Here is a 22,210-nt window from a genome sequence, read left to right as displayed (position 1 = left end):
ATGGGACCAAATGGGAAAACACATGGAAAAGATAGGGTTGAAAATCCCTTCACATGACAAACCCTCAGATGAAAACATGGGTAAAACTCAATCCAAGAGACCAAATTTAAAGCATGTACTAGTGCATAAGGTGGGTGACTATTACAAAGGAGAAAAAGGGAACACCACCTTACCACTAGAGTACAAAGAAGTAAAAACAATAGCCATACTTGATAGTGGGGCTGGAATAGCCATTGCTACTAAGGGAATCTAGGAGAAATGGGAAAGGCAGCTCTCAAAAATATGCGCATGAAGTTTCAACTAGCAGATGAATATGAAGAGATACCCTTAGGTATTCTAGAACAAGTTATTGTATACTCTTGTAGAATTGAGTATGAACACACGTTTGTTGTAGCTAACATTGGAAAAAGCAGCAACTTTGAGTTTATTTTGGGATGGCCATTCATGCGTCAACTCAAAATGGTTCAAGATTGTGGCTATAACCACTTCCATCTCTGGCATAAGGGTGTCACAACTAGGGTTAGCACGAAGGACCATAGTTATAGAGACGTAAATCAAACCCCAGTGGAAGATTTTGATGTAACTACGGATTTCAGAACACAATTGCCTTCTTAGTTGATGAAGCCAGCACATGCTTGGATGTGAGGAGTATCCAAATGGGGGAGCCTGGATTGCATCCTAGAGAGATTAGCAGAAGATGAGTAATACATTAAAGAGCCATCCCCTGAAGATTTGTTTGAACCTTTTGGATGGGAGAAGATACTAGTGACTCTAGATGTGTGCATAAACAAAATAATGTCTACAAAGTTCTGCGATGAGAATGGCTATGGCATAACTCCCTATTTTATGATAAAGATGTTGAAGAAAGCTAACAAAGTCTGTGAGTATGAAAGAAAAAAAGGTGAGACCGATAGCTACGTCATGGAGCGTGATGCCAAAGTGCAAACGAAGGAAGTAGAGAAACCACAAGAACATGCCTTCATTGACATACTTGAAGAATCGACAAAAGCTTTTTCAAAGAAGTCGACTCTAGAAAAACCGCAAATGAAAGCAGATGAAGGAGCAAAGTTTCCAAGTTCAATGTCAAATGTTCAACAAATGCAAGATCAAGAGAACAAGGATAAGGAAGAAGATCGATTGTCTTCTACGATGATCAAATTTAGCATGTGGAGAAACAAGGCTCAAGATCACATGTTTAGCCGTGATAGATCCTTATTTGACAAAAAATTTAATGTCTTATGACACATGGATAATGATGGAAAAGCCATCAATGACCGAGCTAGAAGAAACAGTGTACACAAGTTCTAAAACTGCAATTCCTACCTTTGGGGTGACAGAAGCCGTACTCAAGTTAAGTATTGGGGACTACAAGGATATTTTCTACATAATCAACTCCCATCGTATAAAAAAGAGTCTAGTTTTGGTGGAAAGTTGGAGGAACATCTTCTTTTGACCACAGGGAAAAGCTCCATCAACAACACCACCAAAAGTCCTAGAAGAACCTCAAGTACATGCAAACAAGAAACAACCAACCATCACGGAGAAAGGTAAAGCTAAAGCAATCACTAAAGTCGATCAATCTTGTAAATCAACTTTACCTTCAACAATTCTCCACCATCAAGCTTCCTATATAGTGTCTACGTCAAAATCTAAACCATCAACAATGCAATGAAAACCCAAAAAAAAAAGTTTATCAATCAAAGTTTCCATCACAACAAAGCCTCCAAAAGAAGCCGAAGAGTATCAACCAAGTGTTGGTATCCAAAGAGCATAGAAAAGTCAATGACCCGATTTGAAAACATAAAGCACAAGTTCAACCTCAAAAACAAAAGGTGACAGGGTGGGTAGCATCAAATGAGTCAATCAGTGCTTAGGGCTACTTCCAAGGAAACGATAATGTTTAGGCCAGAAAGCCTAAAGTAATAGCTTGGACCTATACACCTCAACCAAAGAGTTCTACAAGGATAAATTTGAGCCATCAATGGAAAACAAACAACTCAAGCTGGAGAAAAAACAACGGCAAAAGACAAACAAAAGGACCTCCAAAGCAATAAGCAATGCGACAAGTTTGGGTACCAAAGTCAGATTTCGGCCAAGATACCCAACAAAGACAGATGAAGCAACAAATGATTCCAGTCAAGATACTCGAAACACAAGGATTTTATGAAGGTAACATGTGAATATGGCTACCCTTTGCTGTAGCTCAACTTGGAATAATGAAGATCACTCATGTCACACAAGGCTCCACACAAAGGCCATCAATGTCAGCCAAAAGCCATCAGAAGCCTATCACAACCAAGGGTGATACAACCTCCAGACGGATACCTCGTCTTCAACTACAAAAGCAAGGCTTTTACAATGGAAATAATCTAATATGGATACCGAAGCCTAGTGTCCGTTAAGTAATCGATCAAAAGGAGAAAATGCAAAGGATATTCAAACAGGGACCAAAGACAAGGTGGGTTCCAAAATCTCTATAGATCAGCTCACTGCAATTAACCAAGATGGTTGCTTATAAAATTATTTCTTAATCAACAATAATACAAGAAATTGTGATCCCCGTTTACCAATCACTTTGTAGGACTGTTTGTATAAGCGGTCAAGAAACACACCTTAGTACTATCAATTATCTAGAGAGGATAGCCAATTTACAATTGTTAATCTTGTGCTAAAGGATATGCTAAGCATGTACGTTATCACGAGGAAATCCAATTGGAATGTTTATCTCTCCAATTGGAGTTTGCTTATATCATTAGACAATGCAGGTTGCGACTAAGTGTAGCCTCTTCTTGATGAAGAATCATGTTAAGTCAAGGACTTCTACTTTACTGATGAGTTACATCAGCTAGTTCCTTTCATGGAAAGTGAAAAGAGGTAGTATGTTTAGATACATCTTACTTATAGTAACTCATTTAGCATACTCAAGTGAGTTCTAAATGGACTCTGTTCTCTATGTTGGATATGGGCCTGTTACACACAATTATTGCAAAGGGACAACAATGTAGAAAATCAAGATGCTCTTTTGGATTTCATTGGACCTCCTACTAAACCGTCTTCCGATCAAATGGACAACTGGATCCATGAAGGATGCCACTGCATAAAATATTAGTGTTCTTATGAAGATATTATCACCACTTCTGTTTTCAAGGATAAAAGCGCTTCTCCAAGGGGAGAGTAATGTCATGCCTAGGGTAAGACCGGGCATAACAAGGGCCAAGACAGACATGTGGTCAATGGGTGCTATGTTTGGGGACAATTATGAGCCTATATAAAGCGAGGTTGGGTGGAGAGTTGCATGGTCAAGTCCCCCATGATCTTAGATTCTCTATGGATTCATTAGCTCATGGTTCACAAGGTGATAACATCATCATCAAGATAGTGAGCAATGTAATGACATGATTCAGAAGTGGTAGAAGTAGAAGGTTCATTGGGGTGGTCGTGGTGTCCTCTTCTTCTTGAACAAGATGAACTCGTGCTTTGCCTTTGTCTCTTGAGTTATTCTTGAAGGTTCTCTCCCTTGGTCATTGATCTCCTTCTTGATCTTTCTTGAAGCATCAGAAAGGTGGGTGTCATGTCTTCTTGCAAATACTACATGGGTTAATCATGTAGCAGTCCTTTGTGGCATGGTTGGTTCTCTCACACTTTTTGCATTTGTTGGATGAAGCCACAAATGCTCCTCCAATATCCCATTAGGAAGAGAATATACTTTAGGAGGGCCTCTTTATTTGGCAATCTAAGAGAGTCAATCCTTAGTATTAAGAAGGCAATCAAAGAACAAATTTTGAGTTCAAACAGGCAAAACAACTAGTTTATTTGAATGTAAATTTTTTCCCAAAAATGAAATTTAAAATCTAGTGGGTAAAGCTATATCATCTAACACGTCTATGGAAAGAGAGATTGAAATTTGAAATCTCTACTCAAATCGAAGATCATAATCATATGTGTAGGTAGGACTCAGGACTTATGAGAGGCCAAAGATAATTAAAATTTTCCACCTTCTTTTTCGGGGGGGGGGGGGGAAAGTGCATCCTTTGGCCACTCCCACACCTCTCTTACACACCCACCATTCTTGCGCACATGGTGTGCACTTATTTTTCAAAATGTTAAGAACCTACATAATTTCATGGTAAATAAAGAGGCCCTCCTAGACCCCATACTTTTCCTAATGCTTCTTTGGGTCCATCTTCTTCTCATGGTCTTGAAGTGAGTTGATTGTGTCCTCCAAGCTAGGTACGGGATCCTTTTCCATAAGGATCATCACTATTTTCTCGAAGGTATTATTGGGTACAACTTTGAGAAGAATGCCCACTTTATCTTCATCATCAATAGGGCATTGTATATAGGTAAGTTGAGTACATATGCTCTTTACCCTATTGAATAAGGAAGCTATGTCTTCTCCTGGTTCCATTGTTAGTGCATAAAATTGCAATTTCAGTGCAATTTTGGCTTTTGCTCCAAAGTGTTGTTCTAAAGTTAGCCATCAAAGCATCTTGAAAATTTTTACACTCATCTAAGTAGTGAATATAGTTATCTAGAAGAGATATAAAAAGAATGCTGTCTACGTGTTCCTCTCTCTCTCTTGATATCTAGCAATGGCCGCCCTAGTTTCTACTCTATCATTTTTCACTAATGGCTTCACCATCCCCCAGATTTTTCTTCATTAAATACCCTTTGATTGTAGCTTGCCACGTATGGAAACCTTGTCCGTCATATTTTGTTCGAGACTCTGCCCATTCTGAAACTTGAAAGGTCTTACCAAGGAAAATGTTTATCTTAGCAGTGTCTAACATATTACAAGTGTAGAGCACAAATGCAATTGATATGCGAGATGCTCATCCTTGGGAAATTTTTCTGATAAAGGTGAAAAAGGTACAACAACAAAAGATATGATTCTCTGCAACCTTTAATCAAGATTAAAGATTCAGGCATGAATAGTTTCATTAAAAAAAAATTCAATTGGTTTAGATTAGAGAAGGCTTTTAAAGTATGGTCTCCCTTATAAGACAATGGTGTGTACCTCCCCTTATTGCAAGTGGTGCTTTGCCAACTCCAACTACTGTTGAAAAGATCCTTTTTTGACTTTGGGTTCCTTGGACCATTGGGAAGCCCAATTGTGAGAAGAAGCTCTTTTTATGACTTTGGGTACCTTGGACCTTTGGGGAAAGGGGACTGTATTGGGGTTGAAAGGGAAAGCTTCCAAAAAAGAGCCGATGCGGGATTTTAATTAAGCGGCAAGGCTTGAGCAGCTATGGACTTGCAAATATATATCACAAGAAGTTTTGGACAAATTCTCACAATAATTCCCACATTGTGACTTACCTCAACATCATGAGCTTCTGTGAGGGAGACACCGCATACCTAGCTAGGTACGATTGGGGGTAGGGGACCGCCGGCCCGGTGGGGGGGCCGGTGGTCCCCTGCCCCCAATCGTACATACCATCGGGCCGGCGGTCCGCTGCCCCCAATCGTACCTAGCTAGGTATGGAGTGCCTCTTGAACAGAAGCCCATGATGTTATGCATTGTATGAAAAACAGTAGCTAGGTACGATTGGGGGCAGGGGACCGCCGGCCCGGTGGGTTGGGGGTAGGGGGCCCGGTGGGAGGGCCCACCGGGCCCCCTACCCCCAACCCACCGGGCCGGCGGTCCCCTGCCCCCAATCGTACCTAGCTAGGTATGCAGTGCCTCCCGAGCAGAAGCTCATGATGTTCTGCTCGTGATGTTATGCATTGTATGAAAAACACTGAAAAAGACTTCTGTTTTCGTACACTAGAAAATTTCCAAATCTTCTTGTGCGGTTGCTAGCTATTAGATTGCATAGGTACGTGGCAGTGGGTATGATCGGCTTAGCCGATCACGCATACGTCGCCCATGCACAAATTAATTTTGTTTTAACATATGAATGTGTAAGCAACAATCATGATCAATCAGCACGCGCAAGCGAGATGGTTAGCACTGCCTTGTCTCATAGCGTAGGTTGCAGGTTCATCTCCACTGCATCGATGCGCCCAGCTGCAGTGTTTGAGCTTTTGATATGCTTCATCATTTAGCAGGTTCAATCAGTTCAAAAATCGAGCGACCAGATGGAGTCGTATTTCCATGTCTGCAAGCATTTCGAGATCTATCTCAACCCGCAATGAAAGCCAAGCCTTGGGCGAGATAAACAAGCAATGAGTTGCAGGCTTGATAATGATGGAAGCCGGGCCAAGTGGAGGTGGTGTGCATTGGTGAATTGAAGAGAAATCCTTAAAGAGTATATAGAAGATTTAGAAATTTTCTCATGTAGGAAAACGGAGTCTTTCTTATTTTTCTCAGTGTTTTTCATACAATGCATAACACCATGAGCTTCTCCTCAAGAGGGACCACATACCTAGCTAGGTACGATTGGGGGCAGGGGGGAACCCCCCCCCCCCCCCGGCCGGCGGTCCCCTTTGCACCCCCCAATCGTACCTAGCTAGGTATGCAGCGCCTCCCTCACAAAAGCTCATGATGTTGAGGTAAGTCACACTATGGGAAATATTGTGAGAATTTGTACAAAACTTCTTGTGGATGAAGCCAATGGAAAAAGGAGAGCAGCTTTTATCCAGGGATGGCAAGGCCGAGAGCACTCAAGGGCATGCGGATTAGAGAGATTTCACAGCAATAGGCAGGGATCAAGACCGAGAGTAGTCAAGGACATGTGAGAGTAGATGCGTCTCAATGTGGTGCGTTGTATGCTTTCGATGAAGCTCCAACTTGCCTTGGACACAACTATTAGTGTTGACTTTGGTGATTTGTCATTTGGCTAAAGATGGTTGGCCACCATTCAAAAGAACTCGTGCCCTTTGGGATATTTGAAAAGCTAGGGAAACTACCTAGTCTGGGATACACATGCATAGCAAGAATGATTCCAACCAAGAGATGAGAAGGGAGGAGAGCATCACTCGATCTAGCGAATAAATAAGGCTAATAAATGGTATTAACCATCATGCAGCTTTGATACCACATGATGAGATTATGAATTAATGAGGATGAGTATTAGGTGATTAGCATAATGGGGTTAATCACAAGTTAAATAACATTGTCAAGTGAGCTCAATGTAAGTACAAATGAAAATAGAAATGCATTAGTACAAAATGAAGCTTGCTATATAGGGCTTATTTATATAGCCAAGAGAAGGAGGCTTGAGTTGATCCAAGCAGTGATGTAGGGGTAGCAACTAGGGGCTATGTACGTTGTTTAATTACAAGAGATTTTAATTGATTAGATAAGGGAGATTCACATGGAGGAAGAAAGAATATGTGTTAAGTTAGCTATGGACATTGATAGTCCTGTAGGGAATCAAGGATTCTCATTTGAGAGGAAGGGATAGGCAAATAATGTAGCAAGAGAATTGAGCTAGAACCATCTCAAATATGAGAATGTTATATGAGTCATTGTGTGACATGTAAGTGAGAGAAATTGATGTGTGATCTATATAGAGCTTGTTGGAATGAGTAGGGGTAGTGGTACATATTGAATGATTAGGTAAGATCAGTGTTCGCAAAAACGTGGGGTTTAGTGTATTTTTAAATGGCTAAAATTATAAAATCTCAGTTAGATTTTGAGCTTGAAGAAAACCCGCAAAATTTTACAAGTTTTAGTGTAACTACTGGCAAAATGCTTCAAATTTTGATTTCAAACCAAATTAGTTTTAAGTTTTCCCTTATTTTCTTAGATTAGGAGAATTGGTTTGGCAAGCCCTAGGTAAGAGAGACCCGTAGACTATTGCAAGTTGTATAGCACCACAAATAGAACATTTTTATCAGTATATAGTCCATCTCTTGCTAGTACTAGATTCCTAGTTTTCTTGAGAATTTCTCCTTGATACAAAAGCACGCGTACGAGGTCACTTCTCTAATTGAGATGTCAAGAGATGTCTATCATACCCAATCACATGGTGTAGATTGCAAGATGTCTATGCTCACTCTTTAGGCTTTTCAAATTGCTTTTAAGGCCATCATGACTTATATGCCCACTTAGATCTAGTGTTGTACATGGCATCTTAAAGAAGTCCTTGACAAAGGTAATGCAAGTAGATAGAATAACTTTTTTATGAGAGAACAAAAAAGTGTATTGAAAAGTAGATAGAATAATTGTCATTGAAAACATTTGAAAAACAAGGTGCGATAGACTAGCAAGAACACCAACACAAGCACTTGCTCCTAAAAAATTCACAATTGAAAAGATAGCATGAATGGGGTGTACAACGTGGTGGCCTTACAAGAAATACTAAAAAACAAGAGTTGAAGGCTAGGTAGTTTGCTTTGATAGCAAAGATAACAATTGATCAAAACTTTATTGGTGCAGCTATCAACTTAACCATTGACCAAGGTAGTTATAAGCACGAGTGCTGATGAATCTTGTGTTCATCCATACGATATCAATAACTTCAAAGGAAAAAGGGTTGCCGTTGTATGTGCTGCTTTGTAGAGGACACCCAAAATTAGTAAAGATATCATTCTCAATGTCAATAGCACATGCAATGTTTGCAATAGCTTGGAAGGAAGAGAGAGAGAGAGAGATTTTATTATTGTCGTTGGAGGTCAAATATGTCTTATGGACCAAAGATATATGTGATCTACTTTGTGGGCTTGATAAGTGACTCTTGATGCTCAAGGATCATTGTGATGAGAATCACAATGGAGAGCCCACACTTGCTAGGAAAGGAAAGTGTACATGTGTAGGTCTAAATCATGGCAGAATATGAGAGGGAACCAAGTTTCAATGTGAGCAAAAGCTAAGCACTCTAGCAGTGTATGGTAATCAAGACTCTCGAACTTGCAATACACATAATGTGCATAGTCGATGGGACCCTTCTCCATTGTCGCAACGTTCAATCTCGCATCAAAGGGAATGGGAGTTAAGTCAAATGGTTGTGATAGTGTGTGGGATAGGCTCAAGCATACAAGGGTGAGTACAATTTCCTCTTTTTAAAAAAAACAACGTTTTGTAGTTTGGAGATGGTGTAATGTATGAAGCATGATTGACTGGATTCCTCCCAAGCCATAATACATTGGTGTTGTAGAAAAGCTCATTCAGTTTGGAGTCCATTCAATTGTAGGAAGTCCATGTGAGGGGTTTCATCTTTATCATATACTCCACACGCCCAAAACCTCAATTGGGGGGTTTGTTTGTGTGTGTGTGTGTGTGTGTTGGTTGGGGGGGGGGGGGGTTCTAGGAAGGCTCAGTTAACACAAGTAAACAGCTTAGTGTTCACAAAAATCTTTCCAATGACATCTTATCTTTGCAATCAATGCATTTGAAGCACCTAAATGCTAAAAACAATTTTCTACTGGCGTCATTTTTACATTTGAAGAGGGTGAAAATAGCAACACATACTGAAGAAGTGGATTACTTTCCTTGTTTTTTGGGGTGAGCTTTAGGGTAGTTTTTGGGTGAGCTAAAAACACAAAATGCCCACAAAAATCCACAACATGGAATCATCTTAGATAAGTCGTTGACACAAGTTATCATTTCTTTATGTGATGAATAAATTTTTGAATTATTCAAATTAATTAATAATTGGTTGATGATGTAAATTTAACAAAGCTTTGAAGCATAGAAAGTCACATTTGAGCAAAAATAATCAAGTTTCCCATTTTCAAAAGGAGGAAGTGTTGCACACAATGGTACAACGTTTCAATACGTTTAGTTGTCTTTCTAATGTATGCAATAAGACACAAAATGTAAACAGATAGACTTAACAAAAATTTAGTGCAACCATGTGCGTGCGCGGCGCACACACACAAATCAATGGTGAGCTAAGTCCCAAGGACTTAATTTTTTGATCATAGATACTAAGTTGGTGATTAGATACAAAAATGTAATCATACAAATTTATATTGTGATATTGATAATAAGCTTTTGATATATACACTCTAGAAATGCTCTAGACCAATGGTTAGAGCTACATGTTGGGTTTTGGTTGCGGAATCTCTATGAATGCCAATGATAGATGGCTTAAATAGCTTTTGCCTTGCAAACCGATGTAGATCGTGAAATACCACACAATCAATGAAATCCCCTCGATTGGAACAATTTTACCCTGTACGAGATATGGTGTCTCATACAAACATTTTCATCTTCATCACTTTTTTGTGTCACCTCAAAAATCCACTCCCCTTGAACTACAATTCTCTCACTTTTTGTGGTAAGTTCACATTTGCCTCCTTATGTGCACACCCAAACAATCATCTTCATCGCAGAGAGATTCGATTCAGCTCTTGTTTAAAATCCCACTCAACTTCCTCTCGTACCCAACCTTATGTATCAAGCTACTTCGCCAAGAAAAAATTTATCCACTTCATAGGATTCTTGGGTAGATGAGTTTTCTCCTACATTATTAGCATTACTACTCATCTACTTACACTTAGTGTATCATAGTAGCCAAAAAGGGTTCTGAAAAAGCAATGTACCAACTTGAAAAGGATATGTGACCCATTCTTTGACAACATGGTTAATCTGCAAATTAGAATGCTGGAGGCATCACATTAGAACCTCAAAATTGAGTTCTTAGACTATTTACGAATGGCTCTCTCTATTTTATATATTATATAGCTATATATATATATATATATATATGAACATAGATACATATGTGTTGCGCCTGTTTACGCCCTAAATGTGCACTAAGTATGAGTTCAAAGTGTACATATGTATGTATGTATGTGTTCAATATTCGTTTGTGCTTGCTTAAGCATGATGTATTACCTTTGGTTATATTAGAATGACCTCCCCGCGCTTTAGGCAGGCACCCGTGGCTGTTGTTGCATTTCATCCCTCATGATTTTCTCACAAATTGCTAGCACCTGTCATGAAAAGCACATCAAATTAATACGTGACTTCATCAAATTAATCCAAGATAAGTTTGAATTTGTCTAGGTATATGCGTTCTTCAGCCTGCTGAGATCCTTGTTTGATGTTAATGATAGTCACATTGTGCCTTCATGTTCTTAACTACAGTCACATGAAATGAATGTTGTTGTGCAAAGATTTAGCTTGGTTACATATGCTTTTATGTAATAGAGAGCTCAATAGGTAGATTTTAACTATCAATGATTCCTTAATCAACTTATTAAGGCCAAACACGTTGCCATAGTTTGCTTCGATGGGATTAATTGCCGAGAGAGAGTAAATTCACTATAAATTCCCCATATAAGAGTTGTTGGAGCATGATTGAGTACTGCATAATGCTCTCTTCACGGCATGTACATTGTATGCCAGGTGTATCACTCTCCCAACTTAAGCAGCGCTTGAGTATGTGCGCAATATACTATAGAATGTCCCCCAAACATATCTAGTAGCTTACACATGCCAATGAAGTACATCAAACATCATACAGGTTGCGGGAGCGGGAGCGTAGAATTGGGTGGGTCATGGACATATCTACCATGTATTGTGCGCTTTGCATGTTGCATTTGAAGTTTTGGAGCACCATTCCGTTCAATTTGGGCAAACACAACACACAAAAATTGGTGTCAAAACACGCTTTTGCTTTGCACAAGAAGTGAAAAGAGCAATGCTGAGGCCGAATTTTGCTTCCGTATATGAGCTTGTAAGTGAAGACATAAAATTGCATGTTACTAAGAATGAGTATTGATGAAATGACAAATGTGCAAGCTTGAGAGTGGAGGGATTGAGGTTGCTCATCACAATGGCAATCTTGCCATTTGTTAAAAGACACCGGACTAGCGATCTTAAGGTCCATCTATGTTGTTAGTGGTTCTAAGGGGACCCCTCTAAGCACGCCATATAATGTGATGAGCTTCAATGACTTTTGATGCGATGATCTTCCATAGTAGCCAAAATATTTGAGCGAATGTTTTGAAAGAGCAACATAATCCAAATTCTCACTATGTTTTCTACCATCTCAAAGATGTTGCATAGCAAATCACTCTTAACACGTTCCTGTTCTCCCCATTACTAAAATCGACGACATTGTGGCTGGAAAGGCATTGCCTTACTGGGAGATGGATATAAGAAATTCACATGGGTTTACTATCTAAATTATTATAGAAGTGCAACTATAACACCACAAGTTCAGCTTAACAAACACCACAAATCCTAGATTTATTAAAGCTTACATAAAACATTAAGCATTTGGCCTCTCTCTCTCTCTCTCTCTCTCTCTCTCTCTCTCTCTCTCTCTTACACACACACACACACCCCAAAGATGTGTGTGAATATCAAAAGAGCTTGTGACTAGGCAGATACCTCTTCAATGGCTTCCACCATGGCAGCTTCTTTGCGAGGGCCTGTGATTTTACAGCTGCTCATGGCATAATTGATGCAATTTTCAATGTTGGGAATGCGCTGGCGCAGAAGAGGAGGGATGACTATGTCCTCGGCTTTGTAGGACCTGTTTTGGTCCTGTTGGGGGAGGGAGTCGAACTGGACATCAAGGTTGTCGGTGAAAAGAGGGATGGAGAACAAGCTATTCTGAAACACGGATGCAGAGGGGGAGGTGGCAAGACAGGGCATGGCGACGGTGGGCTGTGCAGATGGCGGCGGATGCGATCGGGTTGGCGAGGATGCCCTTGCTGCATTCGGTCGGGTCGGTGAGGATGCCCTTGCTGCATTTGATCGGGTTGGCGAGGATGCCCTTTCGACATTCAAAATGGGGCTACTGTGTGCATGCGGCATTGGAGAGGAGGAGGAGGACGCTGCCTGATGCAGGTTAGGGTTTGTCCAGGAGGGTGATGCCTGCTGACGAGGAGGGCTAGCTGGCCGAGGCGGAGGCGAGCGCGGTGGGGCCAGGGTCTGGTCCGTCAGGCCGAAGGCGGGGAGATACTGCAGAACTGAACGCTGCAAGGAGGGGGAGGCTTGTCGCAGAAGCAGGAGCTTGACGTCCATGCAACCAGCGCATAAGCAGTTCCGGTCGCCCCTCCCGAGACACGGCACCATGTCTTCGTCTGCCATCGCTCTCCTCTCTCTCTCTCTCTCTCTCTCTCTCTCTCTCTCTCTCTCTCTCTGTGCGCGCTCAAGCGCCGCGTCTACCCACTAGTTTACTAGACGAGTCGATTGTTTGCTCCAAAATAAACAAGGTGAGGACTCACGATGGCCTGTTCAAGGTAAGAGCGGAGGAAAGATTTATCGAAAGTAGGCCTTAATCACTGTGCAGTTGTGTTGTTATAATATAAAATTGTATTGTCCATATACAGGTGAAATAAAAAGATCTATTTAATATTATAAAATTTAAATAACATTTAAGGTAAGTCTTAATCAAGTTATTTTTTATTTTTTTTTAGTCAATACTCGCTATTCGCAAATGGCTTATATATTATGAAAGGACCCCAACAATGAGGTAAATGGTGCACATTGCACATCAGTATTTTGAAACAAAAAAAAACAAAAAAAAAGTAAAATAAAAAAACACATTAAAAATCAAAACAAAAGAATATTTTAGTGCTTTCAAATAAGCATAGAAAATAATTAAACAATTTAGTGAAGTGATTTTTTTTGAAATCCTCAAATGAGAGAATCATTTATCTCAATATCTCAGTGTTTGAAAGGTGTGTCTGAGCTTAGACTTAAGCCGATTGAAAATCGAGATTAGTCGGTTGCAAAGGATGGCAAAGGAGAAAAAACCCAATAAAATATACTAGAAAATAGTTCAAATAGTTTGCAAATCTGAAAATTTCTACTAGTATTTCCATTTTGTATTTGTATAAGGAGGAAACTTGCCGCTTAAACAAGAAGACTTTCTTGAAGACTGCGTCATAAGATCAAACTCCTATGAATATTTTGTTTAATGTTTTGATCTCTAAAGTCATTTTCAAGCATGCAGACAAAGTAAATGCTACCTTGGAGAATAACTTTCTATTCCAAAGTTTTAGCGTTCTATTCACAAGACTTTTGAATCCCTTAGGGACACTTGTCTCTCAAAGAAGGTGATGTAAGGAAACAAAAGGGACAACAAATTTATTTTACAAAGACCCTTGCCATGTGGCACTCATTCAGCCAAAGAATCCAACGGCCTCAGTGTTGCAACAACTTTGCACAATGAACCCTATGGCCTTCCACCACAGGCCAAAAAAACTGAGAGCCAAGGGTGAATGATCTCGACCGTCCAATCTACTAGAGCGTGATCCGATGCTTGCCAACTCAACGCTCACAATCCCAACAATGGTGACACATCAGCAAACGTGAAATTTACGTCATAGTCATTGTAGCCCTCCTCCGATGGACCATTGATGGCCGAAAGGTGTCGTTTCTCTCGTAATCAAGGCTCCCCCATATGGCTCCCGACATCCGCTAGGGGATCACCTTGATTGTGGGTCAAGGTCACCATGTGTCCTTCCCCTCATATTTTGATTACACTATACGTGGTACTTGATTTAAAAAATGCTACAATCAAGAGAACGCAACTTGTGAGCCTCGAACCCTCAACCTTGGGGTTACATCACAAAGGTCTCACCAACGGAGCTATGCTTCTTGGGTGTATTCTCCTCCCCTATTGGGGGGTGGTTCCCATGGTTTCCCCTCGAGGGTGTAATGTACAACAATGTACTGTTGTAAATACATGATATGTGTATAGTTTCTCCCTACTACCTTCCCCGCACTGATGGTGAAAAATGCTACACTAGACCTCAACATGCTTTCACAAGGTACCTTGATTACAATAAATCTAAGTCACTTTTTGAATTCCCTAGCTTTGCTAGTCAATGATGTCATTCTACCTAGCTTCTAAAATGAGACAATTTAATAGGTCTCCTAAGACATTTCTAGAACCTTTTTACATGTTCGTATAATTTGTAATCCCATTGAGCAATCCATGAAGCCCACCTGATAAAATGTTTATCTTTGCTAGCAGTTTTAGAAGCAAGGAACCTCACAAATTATTACGATCCATTCAAAGAATGAAAATTCTTCCTAGTAAAAAGAGCTACAATTTCTTATTACTAAGCTTGGCCACTAGTATTTTACGTTGAGGAGAAGGATAATTTCGTTCTTCTTTCAAGAGAGAACCACTAGCAAATTTGCACACGATTAATTCTTTGTTCTCATTTTCTTCGTAGAAAATTGTTTCCCATGCTTCGAGACAAACACCCATATAGAGGATGAGTAGGGGACATTCTAGTTTATCCAATTGAGGCATCCTAAAACTTGTTAAATTTTTGTGACATTCTTTAGCTGATTAGGATGTCAGCAATCTTGATTAGCACATGCTCTCATAGTTCGATGCATCCTGTCATAAAAACTAATATCTAATTCTCTTAAATGATTTTCTCATGTTAAACTGATCATTTAATATGGGGAAGTACCAAGGAAGAAAAAGCTAGAATATTGGTTAAGCTGACATATTGGTCACAGTAGGGATCCAAAGGAGGGAAAATAGGGATCCAAAGGGGAGGGGCATCTGCAAAAGACAAATGTGCAACAATGGGCTTCAAAGACCCTAAGGTTTAGCCCATTAAGACTTCCAAAATGCTAAGGTTCCAAAATTCAAAGGTTAAGTTCAATGGTCAAAACCTAGGAAAGATTGGATGCTTGTGGGAAGACTCAAAAGTCTTCCCACATCCCTATCTTGGAGGGGGCGAGCCCTTTTAGTAGGGGATGAGAGAGAAACACGCACACACTAGTAGGCTCCCTTTACACAAAAGGAATAGGGGACACATGTAAGCTCCCTAGCCCAATTGCCCCCAAGATGCATTCAAATCCTACTGGATGGCCATAGAGGTGGACCAATGAGAATTAGGCTAGAGTACATTTAGTTTAATTCATTTAAAAACACTTGATAAAAGAACCAATAGAAATTAATCTCTCTAGAAGACTATTGGATAGTCTCCCAAGGGGTCCAATGAACATTCAGCAGCCCAATGGCTTGCCTGATTCTTGTTGGACAAAAGACTGAGGGGTCCAATGAGAGTTTAATTGCTTTATTTAAATACCTAAAGCTCTCACAAAAGGGAAAAGGGGGACACATGTCACAAGGCTATCACTTATGCTTCTTGATTATCATTGGCTAAGCTTTGCAGGGTCCAATGGGATGCTAGCATGAGTAAAATTCAAGAGGGGTCGACCAAGCGAGAGAGGGGGCTGATTTTTGCAAATCACTTACACACTCACACAAAAACTCATGTGTGAAGTAAAGAAGTCTCTCTCTCCTTCTCAGGCTTTAATGGAAAGCTCATCATCTACTCCAAGCTTGTGAGAAGGGAGGCCTACACCAACAACTCTTGGCTTTGTGATGCAAATCCAATCAAGATCCAAGCTCCAATGCATGCTCATCTCCTCTACCATGCTAGTTACTAAGCTATACTAAGCTATTATGAGTGATTATGTGAGGACACATACTTCTTTCTCGTAAGAATACTCCTTCTTCCTCTCAATCTACTCTCATACCCCGCTAGCTCTCACCATCTTCGAAGGTGTGTGAGGTCTTGGGTCTGAGACCGTGAGGGAATTGATGTTGTGGTTTTCAAGTGTAAAGCTTGGTGCTTGAAGCTTCCATCTTCATTGCACCAGCAAGTTATTGAAGGAACACAAAGTATTGTATTGTAAAATGTCTCTCTTGATGGGGGGAAACCTATAATACAAAGCCTTTTGGAGGGGGGACCGGCTCCATGTAAATCTAGTCCTCAACTTTTGTCAATAGCTTAATTTCTCTCTCTTTTTGAAGTATTGTTCATGTCTATCTAGCTAGGTGTTATGCTTCTTGTTGCTCTCTCCATCCAAGCACTCTTGTTGTGCTCATTAGGAAGCTATTCTAATGAAATGCTCACTATGTCTATGTTATTTTCAGATACAGACAAGTTACTAGACCATTAAATGTTACACATCTATTGCAAATCGTTACGATCCCCAAGAAATCACCTTCTTCCTCTACAAAGATGCATATAGCATATGACAAAACTAGTCCTATTTTTATCATCACTTATGGATTTCTTTTAGGTGTTTGATATGTAATTTCATACTCTTGGAGTATATTAAGATATCATCAAAATATACTAAACATAATTCTTTGATAGGACAAAATATCATCTCGAACCATACCTGGCATTATAAAAGGACATTCTTTAGACCCATAGGCATGGTGGATATCGATTGAAACATACCGTGAGGTACACCAAACACTATTTCAAACTTGTTTTTGGAATGTACCTTGAATTGTCATAGTCCACTTTTCAAATCATGAAACAACTTTTTCTTTGTTGATCCTCCCGATGTAAACAACAAGAACGACTGCCAAATTCGGGCACCTAGGCTGCTAATTACTAGATCAGTTAATGGGGTAGCTGGCATACGGAATAGCCAACAGAGAGCTATAAATAGGGCCCATTACTTCACTTGCAGGGACCGAGTATCGAATCCCTGATTTCCCAATCCTAAGACTAGTATTACCGCACCCTCTTAGCCAAGAGCTATTCATACTTTGTAATTCTCATTAAGCTGAAGGCTTACTTCTCTCACGGACTACATTTCTATACAATCGTCTGATATAAATAATACAACTTCAGTTTCAATGTTAATCTCTTTTCAATTCAAGTCTTATCTTTGAGTTATTGTTTGGTTTGATCTGAAGTCTCTTGTCTAGTCTGAACTAACTCTAACTACCAATGTGGAACTGCTGTTTGAAAGTATCCAACTCATTCCATTTTAACGATCATAGTGGCTTGAGCTAATTTGCTCTTGACATTTGGATTATCTCCACGTTGGTGTTAGAGACATCAGAAGTAGTCATGCTGCCCAGAGGAATAGATGAGGCAGAAGGCCAACTACGAGGTTCACACATAATATGAAGTGTGTTGGCACAATACCAGAAGAGTTAGATCGAGGCTCTGAGACAGAGAAATAACCTTGGAGTGAGACCGATGTTGCTTCAAAACTAGGAATAGTTGATGAATCGAGGGTTTCTCAACATTCATCTCATTCCAGGCATCATTCAGCAGGACACAAGTCACCGAAGAAAGTTAAAGATACAATGACTGAAACAGAAGAAGACAATGAGTGGGAAGTTGATACCAATTATTACAGCAAGCAAAAATCTAAGGACAAGGAAAAAATTTCTTGAACCAAAGCCAGTCACGAGCATTCCACTAATCTGAAAATATCATTTCCAATATTCAAAGGGGGCAAAAAGGATGATCCTGATGTTTATATTCAAGCGTTTGAGCAGTATGCTGAGCTTAAGGATATCAATGAAGATGAATGGGAAGACTGCAAGCTCAGATCATACAATAAGCTCATCAAGAATTTCACGTTGGGGTATTCAGATAATAAAGGGGATGAAGACATTCTATTTGAGCTTAACAAGATCAAGCAGGGAAAGCTATCGGTCAAAAGTTATCTTGAAAAAATCAAAGGAACTAATTAGACAATTACAAGAACCTCCTTTTGAAAAGAGGATGAGAGCTTGGTTTCTGAATAGGTTCATAAGTAAAAATCTCAGGGAATATGAGGTGCCAGAGCCAACCAAAAAGTTTAATGATCTGGTGCAGAGGGCACTGAAACTTGAGCAACAAGCCAAAAAGGAGAAAGGGCATAAGAAGAAATATTGCAATGATAGTGAATCATGCACTAAAGAATCGGACTCCAAAACTAGTTCTAGTTAGGGATTTCATTAACATGTTCACAAACACATGAACAAGTTAATAACATAATTTGTGTTGTGATCACATCTACATTCACACAACTTTTGCAATGACCGGCTTAAACTTGGTCTACCTGTAAACCCTCCCGGATTTAGATATTCCTAGTGGAGCTTGCCAAGAATATCTAAGTTCCGGTGGGCTATGTCATAACTATAAAGAGTAGACGATTAGCCGCATTTTTAGCTTTTTGGGAACTATTTTCTTTGTTTAGAACTCCCGGTTGGCTAGGAGGGTCCTTTTGGGAAGAATGTCCTTACTTTAGGGTCGATTATCTTTCCTTATTGGCTCGCCTAAGGCTATTGAGCCACTAGTCTTCAGTTCTTTGAATTGTGGACAAAGTGTCTTTCGTAGCTAATACCTCCGAAGATTTAGGGACAAATTGGAGTCACTTGAGCTTGTTTGCATTTGAGAATTATAAGTAATTTATTTGTTGCTTGCTCCCTTATTCTATTTTAAAAACGATTTGATGGAACCAAGAGTCATGCTTAGGGGCTAGTATTGGTTCTTGATAGTTGATATGATCCATGTTAAACAAGGGTCTATTGTCTTATACTAAAGTGTTGGGAAAACATAGATCCTTGGTTTGATTGGTGTAAAGTATCCTTATTTGGGTATGAAATGCATCCTTCATTGGGTGCGCAATGTGCATTGTATGTATGCTACCAATTTCATCTATCTTAATTTAAAAACACACATTTATATGGTTAAAGATTACTTGCGTTTATCATGCTATGATGCTGGACGAAAACATTGGCCCTGGTGATAGAACCCAAATTCAACATAGCAAAAAAAAAAAAGGCACCTGGATAGAGTGGCAATATGCAATTAACATTGGTGATCATTTCATAGATTGGGAGTGTAATCTATGCACATAACAAACTCTAGTAGGGCACCTCGACTAAGGGAACATTTTCTAGGTGGACCCAAGAAACAGGGTTGCACATGTACCCACCCCAGTGCAACTACAGTGGTCAAACTCTTGAGGGAAGAAATTCAAAAGAAAGATTCAAAGAAACATTACACATCTACTACTAACGTTTCAGGGATGCCAAAACATAATGGTTACAATCAACAAACTCCGGAAGCATCATCGGCTTGCACTCCAAATCCCAATGTGCAGCCAAAAAGAAATATACCCAGCGCATCTTCATCGAAGCATCATTTTGACTTGGGAAAGACATGTGTCAAACTTCATTGCAAGAAAGCTTACGTAATGGTCTAATCAATGATGCATATCTTGATCTTGCTGAAGTGATTTACTTTTCATGGAGTGTTATGATGATGGTGTACATTGAACATTGGAAGAGAGCATGGTAAAATTGATGAGTTTGGATGAAGGTTTTTACTGCCCACATACCATGCTATGCAAAATGATCTATTGGAGAAATGATGTGCTCAAGTAAAAGAACGTATGCAAAGGGTAATTCTTAGCAATATAGAGATTTTTGGATGTACTATAGTCAGCGGCATTTGGTCCAATGTACAAAGAAAACCACAAATTAATTTAATGATTGTTTCACCTAGGGGCAAAACATTTGTTCCGAATGTGGATTCACATGATTTAGTTAAGTTTGGGATCTATATTGCTGATGTAATTGCTTATGTGATAGAGGAAGTGGGTGCTAAACATATAGTCCAAATTGTGATGGATAATGCAAAGAGCTGCAAGAATGCCAGCAAAATCTTGAAGCGTCGATACCCGCATGTTTTTCCTTCTTGTTGCAATACACACGATTTGAATATTATATTAAAATATTGGTATAAACGTGACGATGCCAACTGGTTTCCTTCTATTATCGATACTGCTCGTCAGCTTGTGAGATTTATGCTCAAAAAACAGAGAGTATTAGATATTTTTTTGACGTCGCATGTCAGTTATGTTAAAACTCCTTGCAAAGATTAGATTTTGCACTCACTTCTCCACTTTTAAGTCTCTTCTTCAAAACAAAGATGCAGTCATAACTACATTTACATGTATGATATTTCATGGCAGGGAGAGCACTCATAACAAAAAAGTGAAAGAGAAAATCAAAGTCTTGCGGGCATCATTTACAAAAAGAACTAGATGGAGTAGTGTGATGGATGTGTGTTATTTCATGATGTAGGTTATGTATGCCATACACAATCTTGACTAGAGGGCGCCCAACCTCCGGAAAGTATGGATGCAATGGTGGATTGTTCAAAGGAGTTTGAAGTGTCCTAAAAAATTAGAGCATTCGGTGGTGGAAAATCATTGGTGTGTTCCATTCTCTTGTCAACAAAGGAAAGCCCTCTTGAAGTACTTTCATGCTAGATGGATTGGAGCGCATACACCATTACACAGTGCTGCTTACATGCTAGATCTTGAATACTAGAATATGGACTTGATGTCCAATTTTGAAGTGGCTCATGATTTTTACACAGTGGTAAACACTTTCTATGCCAAGAAGGTCTATTTTCAAACTCCCTTGTTCAACAAATGGCAAAAGAGCAGCCTGCATGGAAATGGTGGATGATGAATAGTGGAGAACACTATGCTTTGTTGTGTAACCTTGCGATGAAGGTTTTAAGCCAGTGTTCTTTGAATTCAAGCTCAGAAAGAAATTGGAGCATATACAAATATATTCATAGCACTACTCGCAACCGACTTCTTGTAGATCAAGCAAATAAACTTTTTTACATGTATTGCAATGAAAAAATTCTGTAGCACGTTGAAAGAAAAGAATATGAAGAAGATATGCCCAAGTGGATGTACAATTGTGATGATGTAGAAGATGAACACTTTGACGTTGGACTTGTGCTGTGCACAATCCTTGAGCTAGAGGAAAATCTCGATATTGACTTAGGCGAGCTCAATCAAGCATGGACAAAGTAGACATAGATGAAAGAATCTTGAAAATTGATGAAAATGAAGATTAAGCAAAAATTTTATTGAATATGTGAAAGGGTGTCATATTAGTAAAAGATTACAATTAGTTTTTGTCTTCGAATAGATTTTGAAATACACTAGGAGTTGCCTTTTGCGACCCCAAATGGTTTGTATTCATTAGCCATGCCAGGCATGGTATATAGGCCTTCATTAATTGCTACAATGCACAATGCGCATGTGGACATATTTTGCATTTGTCTCACCAAGCATATAATATGGTAATAGTGTCAACTTCTTACACTCACTATTGATGGTACTAATCTTACCAAGGGGTTTGAATTTGCAGTATTTGAACAGTGGATGTTGTTTTCGACCTCTACATAAGCATATGATTTGGTTTTTGAATATGCTTTGATTGAGTTTTCTAAGTAGGATGTATATTCTAGAATTCTTTCATCCATTTTTCTCTTCAGACACATGACAAGTTCATGTAGGAGCAAAGAATTTTGGGATAATAGACTAGTAGTGTACCATATACATTTTTATGTACTCGTGCGGATGCATGTGCACACGGTGCAATGCGGGAGAGGGAAGAGGAGAGGAGCAAGAGCATTGTGTGGGTGGAGTAGGCCTCAAGAATGGTGAGGAGCTCCTTATTATTTAGTATATCAAAATAATATGGTAAGTATGTATATTGGGCAGGCAATCAACTGCCCAATTGTGGGCAAAGGTGTAACGTCTTTATCCCAA

General features: G+C 39.5%; 1 protein-coding gene across 2 annotated transcripts; it reads right to left on the bottom strand.

The window, feature by feature from the left end:
- Positions 1-9,797: 9,797 nt before the first annotated feature.
- Positions 9,798-13,032, bottom strand: LOC147420355 (uncharacterized). 2 transcript variants are annotated; one of them, XM_086504644.1, is made up of 3 exons: positions 12,233-13,032; positions 10,730-10,827; positions 9,798-10,480 (listed from the first exon to the last, which is right to left on the bottom strand). In XM_086504644.1, the coding sequence occupies exons 1-2, from the start codon at positions 12,935-12,937 to the stop codon at positions 10,762-10,764; spliced, it is 771 nt and encodes a 256-aa protein (XP_086360770.1). In that variant the 5' UTR covers positions 12,938-13,032; the 3' UTR covers positions 9,798-10,480; positions 10,730-10,761. The 2 variants fall into 2 exon arrangements, with proteins under 2 accessions (XP_086360770.1, XP_086360769.1); XM_086504643.1 differs by having other exon boundaries at positions 9,798-10,827.
- Positions 13,033-22,210: the final 9,178 nt, after the last annotated feature.

Source organism: Adiantum capillus-veneris, chromosome 28, assembly GCF_014529385.1.
Source record: "Adiantum capillus-veneris isolate H3 chromosome 28, ASM1452938v2, whole genome shotgun sequence".
In the NCBI taxonomy this organism is placed as follows: domain Eukaryota; kingdom Viridiplantae; phylum Streptophyta; class Polypodiopsida; order Polypodiales; family Pteridaceae; genus Adiantum; species Adiantum capillus-veneris.
The sequence above is the reverse complement of the archived record's forward strand: the minus strand, read 5'-3'. Positions and strand labels throughout refer to the sequence as shown.

Bases quoted from the DNA above. Each gene is read 5' to 3' on its own strand.
- LOC147420355 (XM_086504643.1), bottom strand. From the start codon at position 12,937: ATGGCAGACGAAGACATGGTGCCGTGTCTCGGGAGGGGCGACCGGAAC. The intron at 10,828-12,232 runs GTATCTGCCTAG...TTTTCATGACAG, and splicing joins TGGTGGAAGCCATTGAAGAG to GTGCTAGCAATTTGTGAGAA.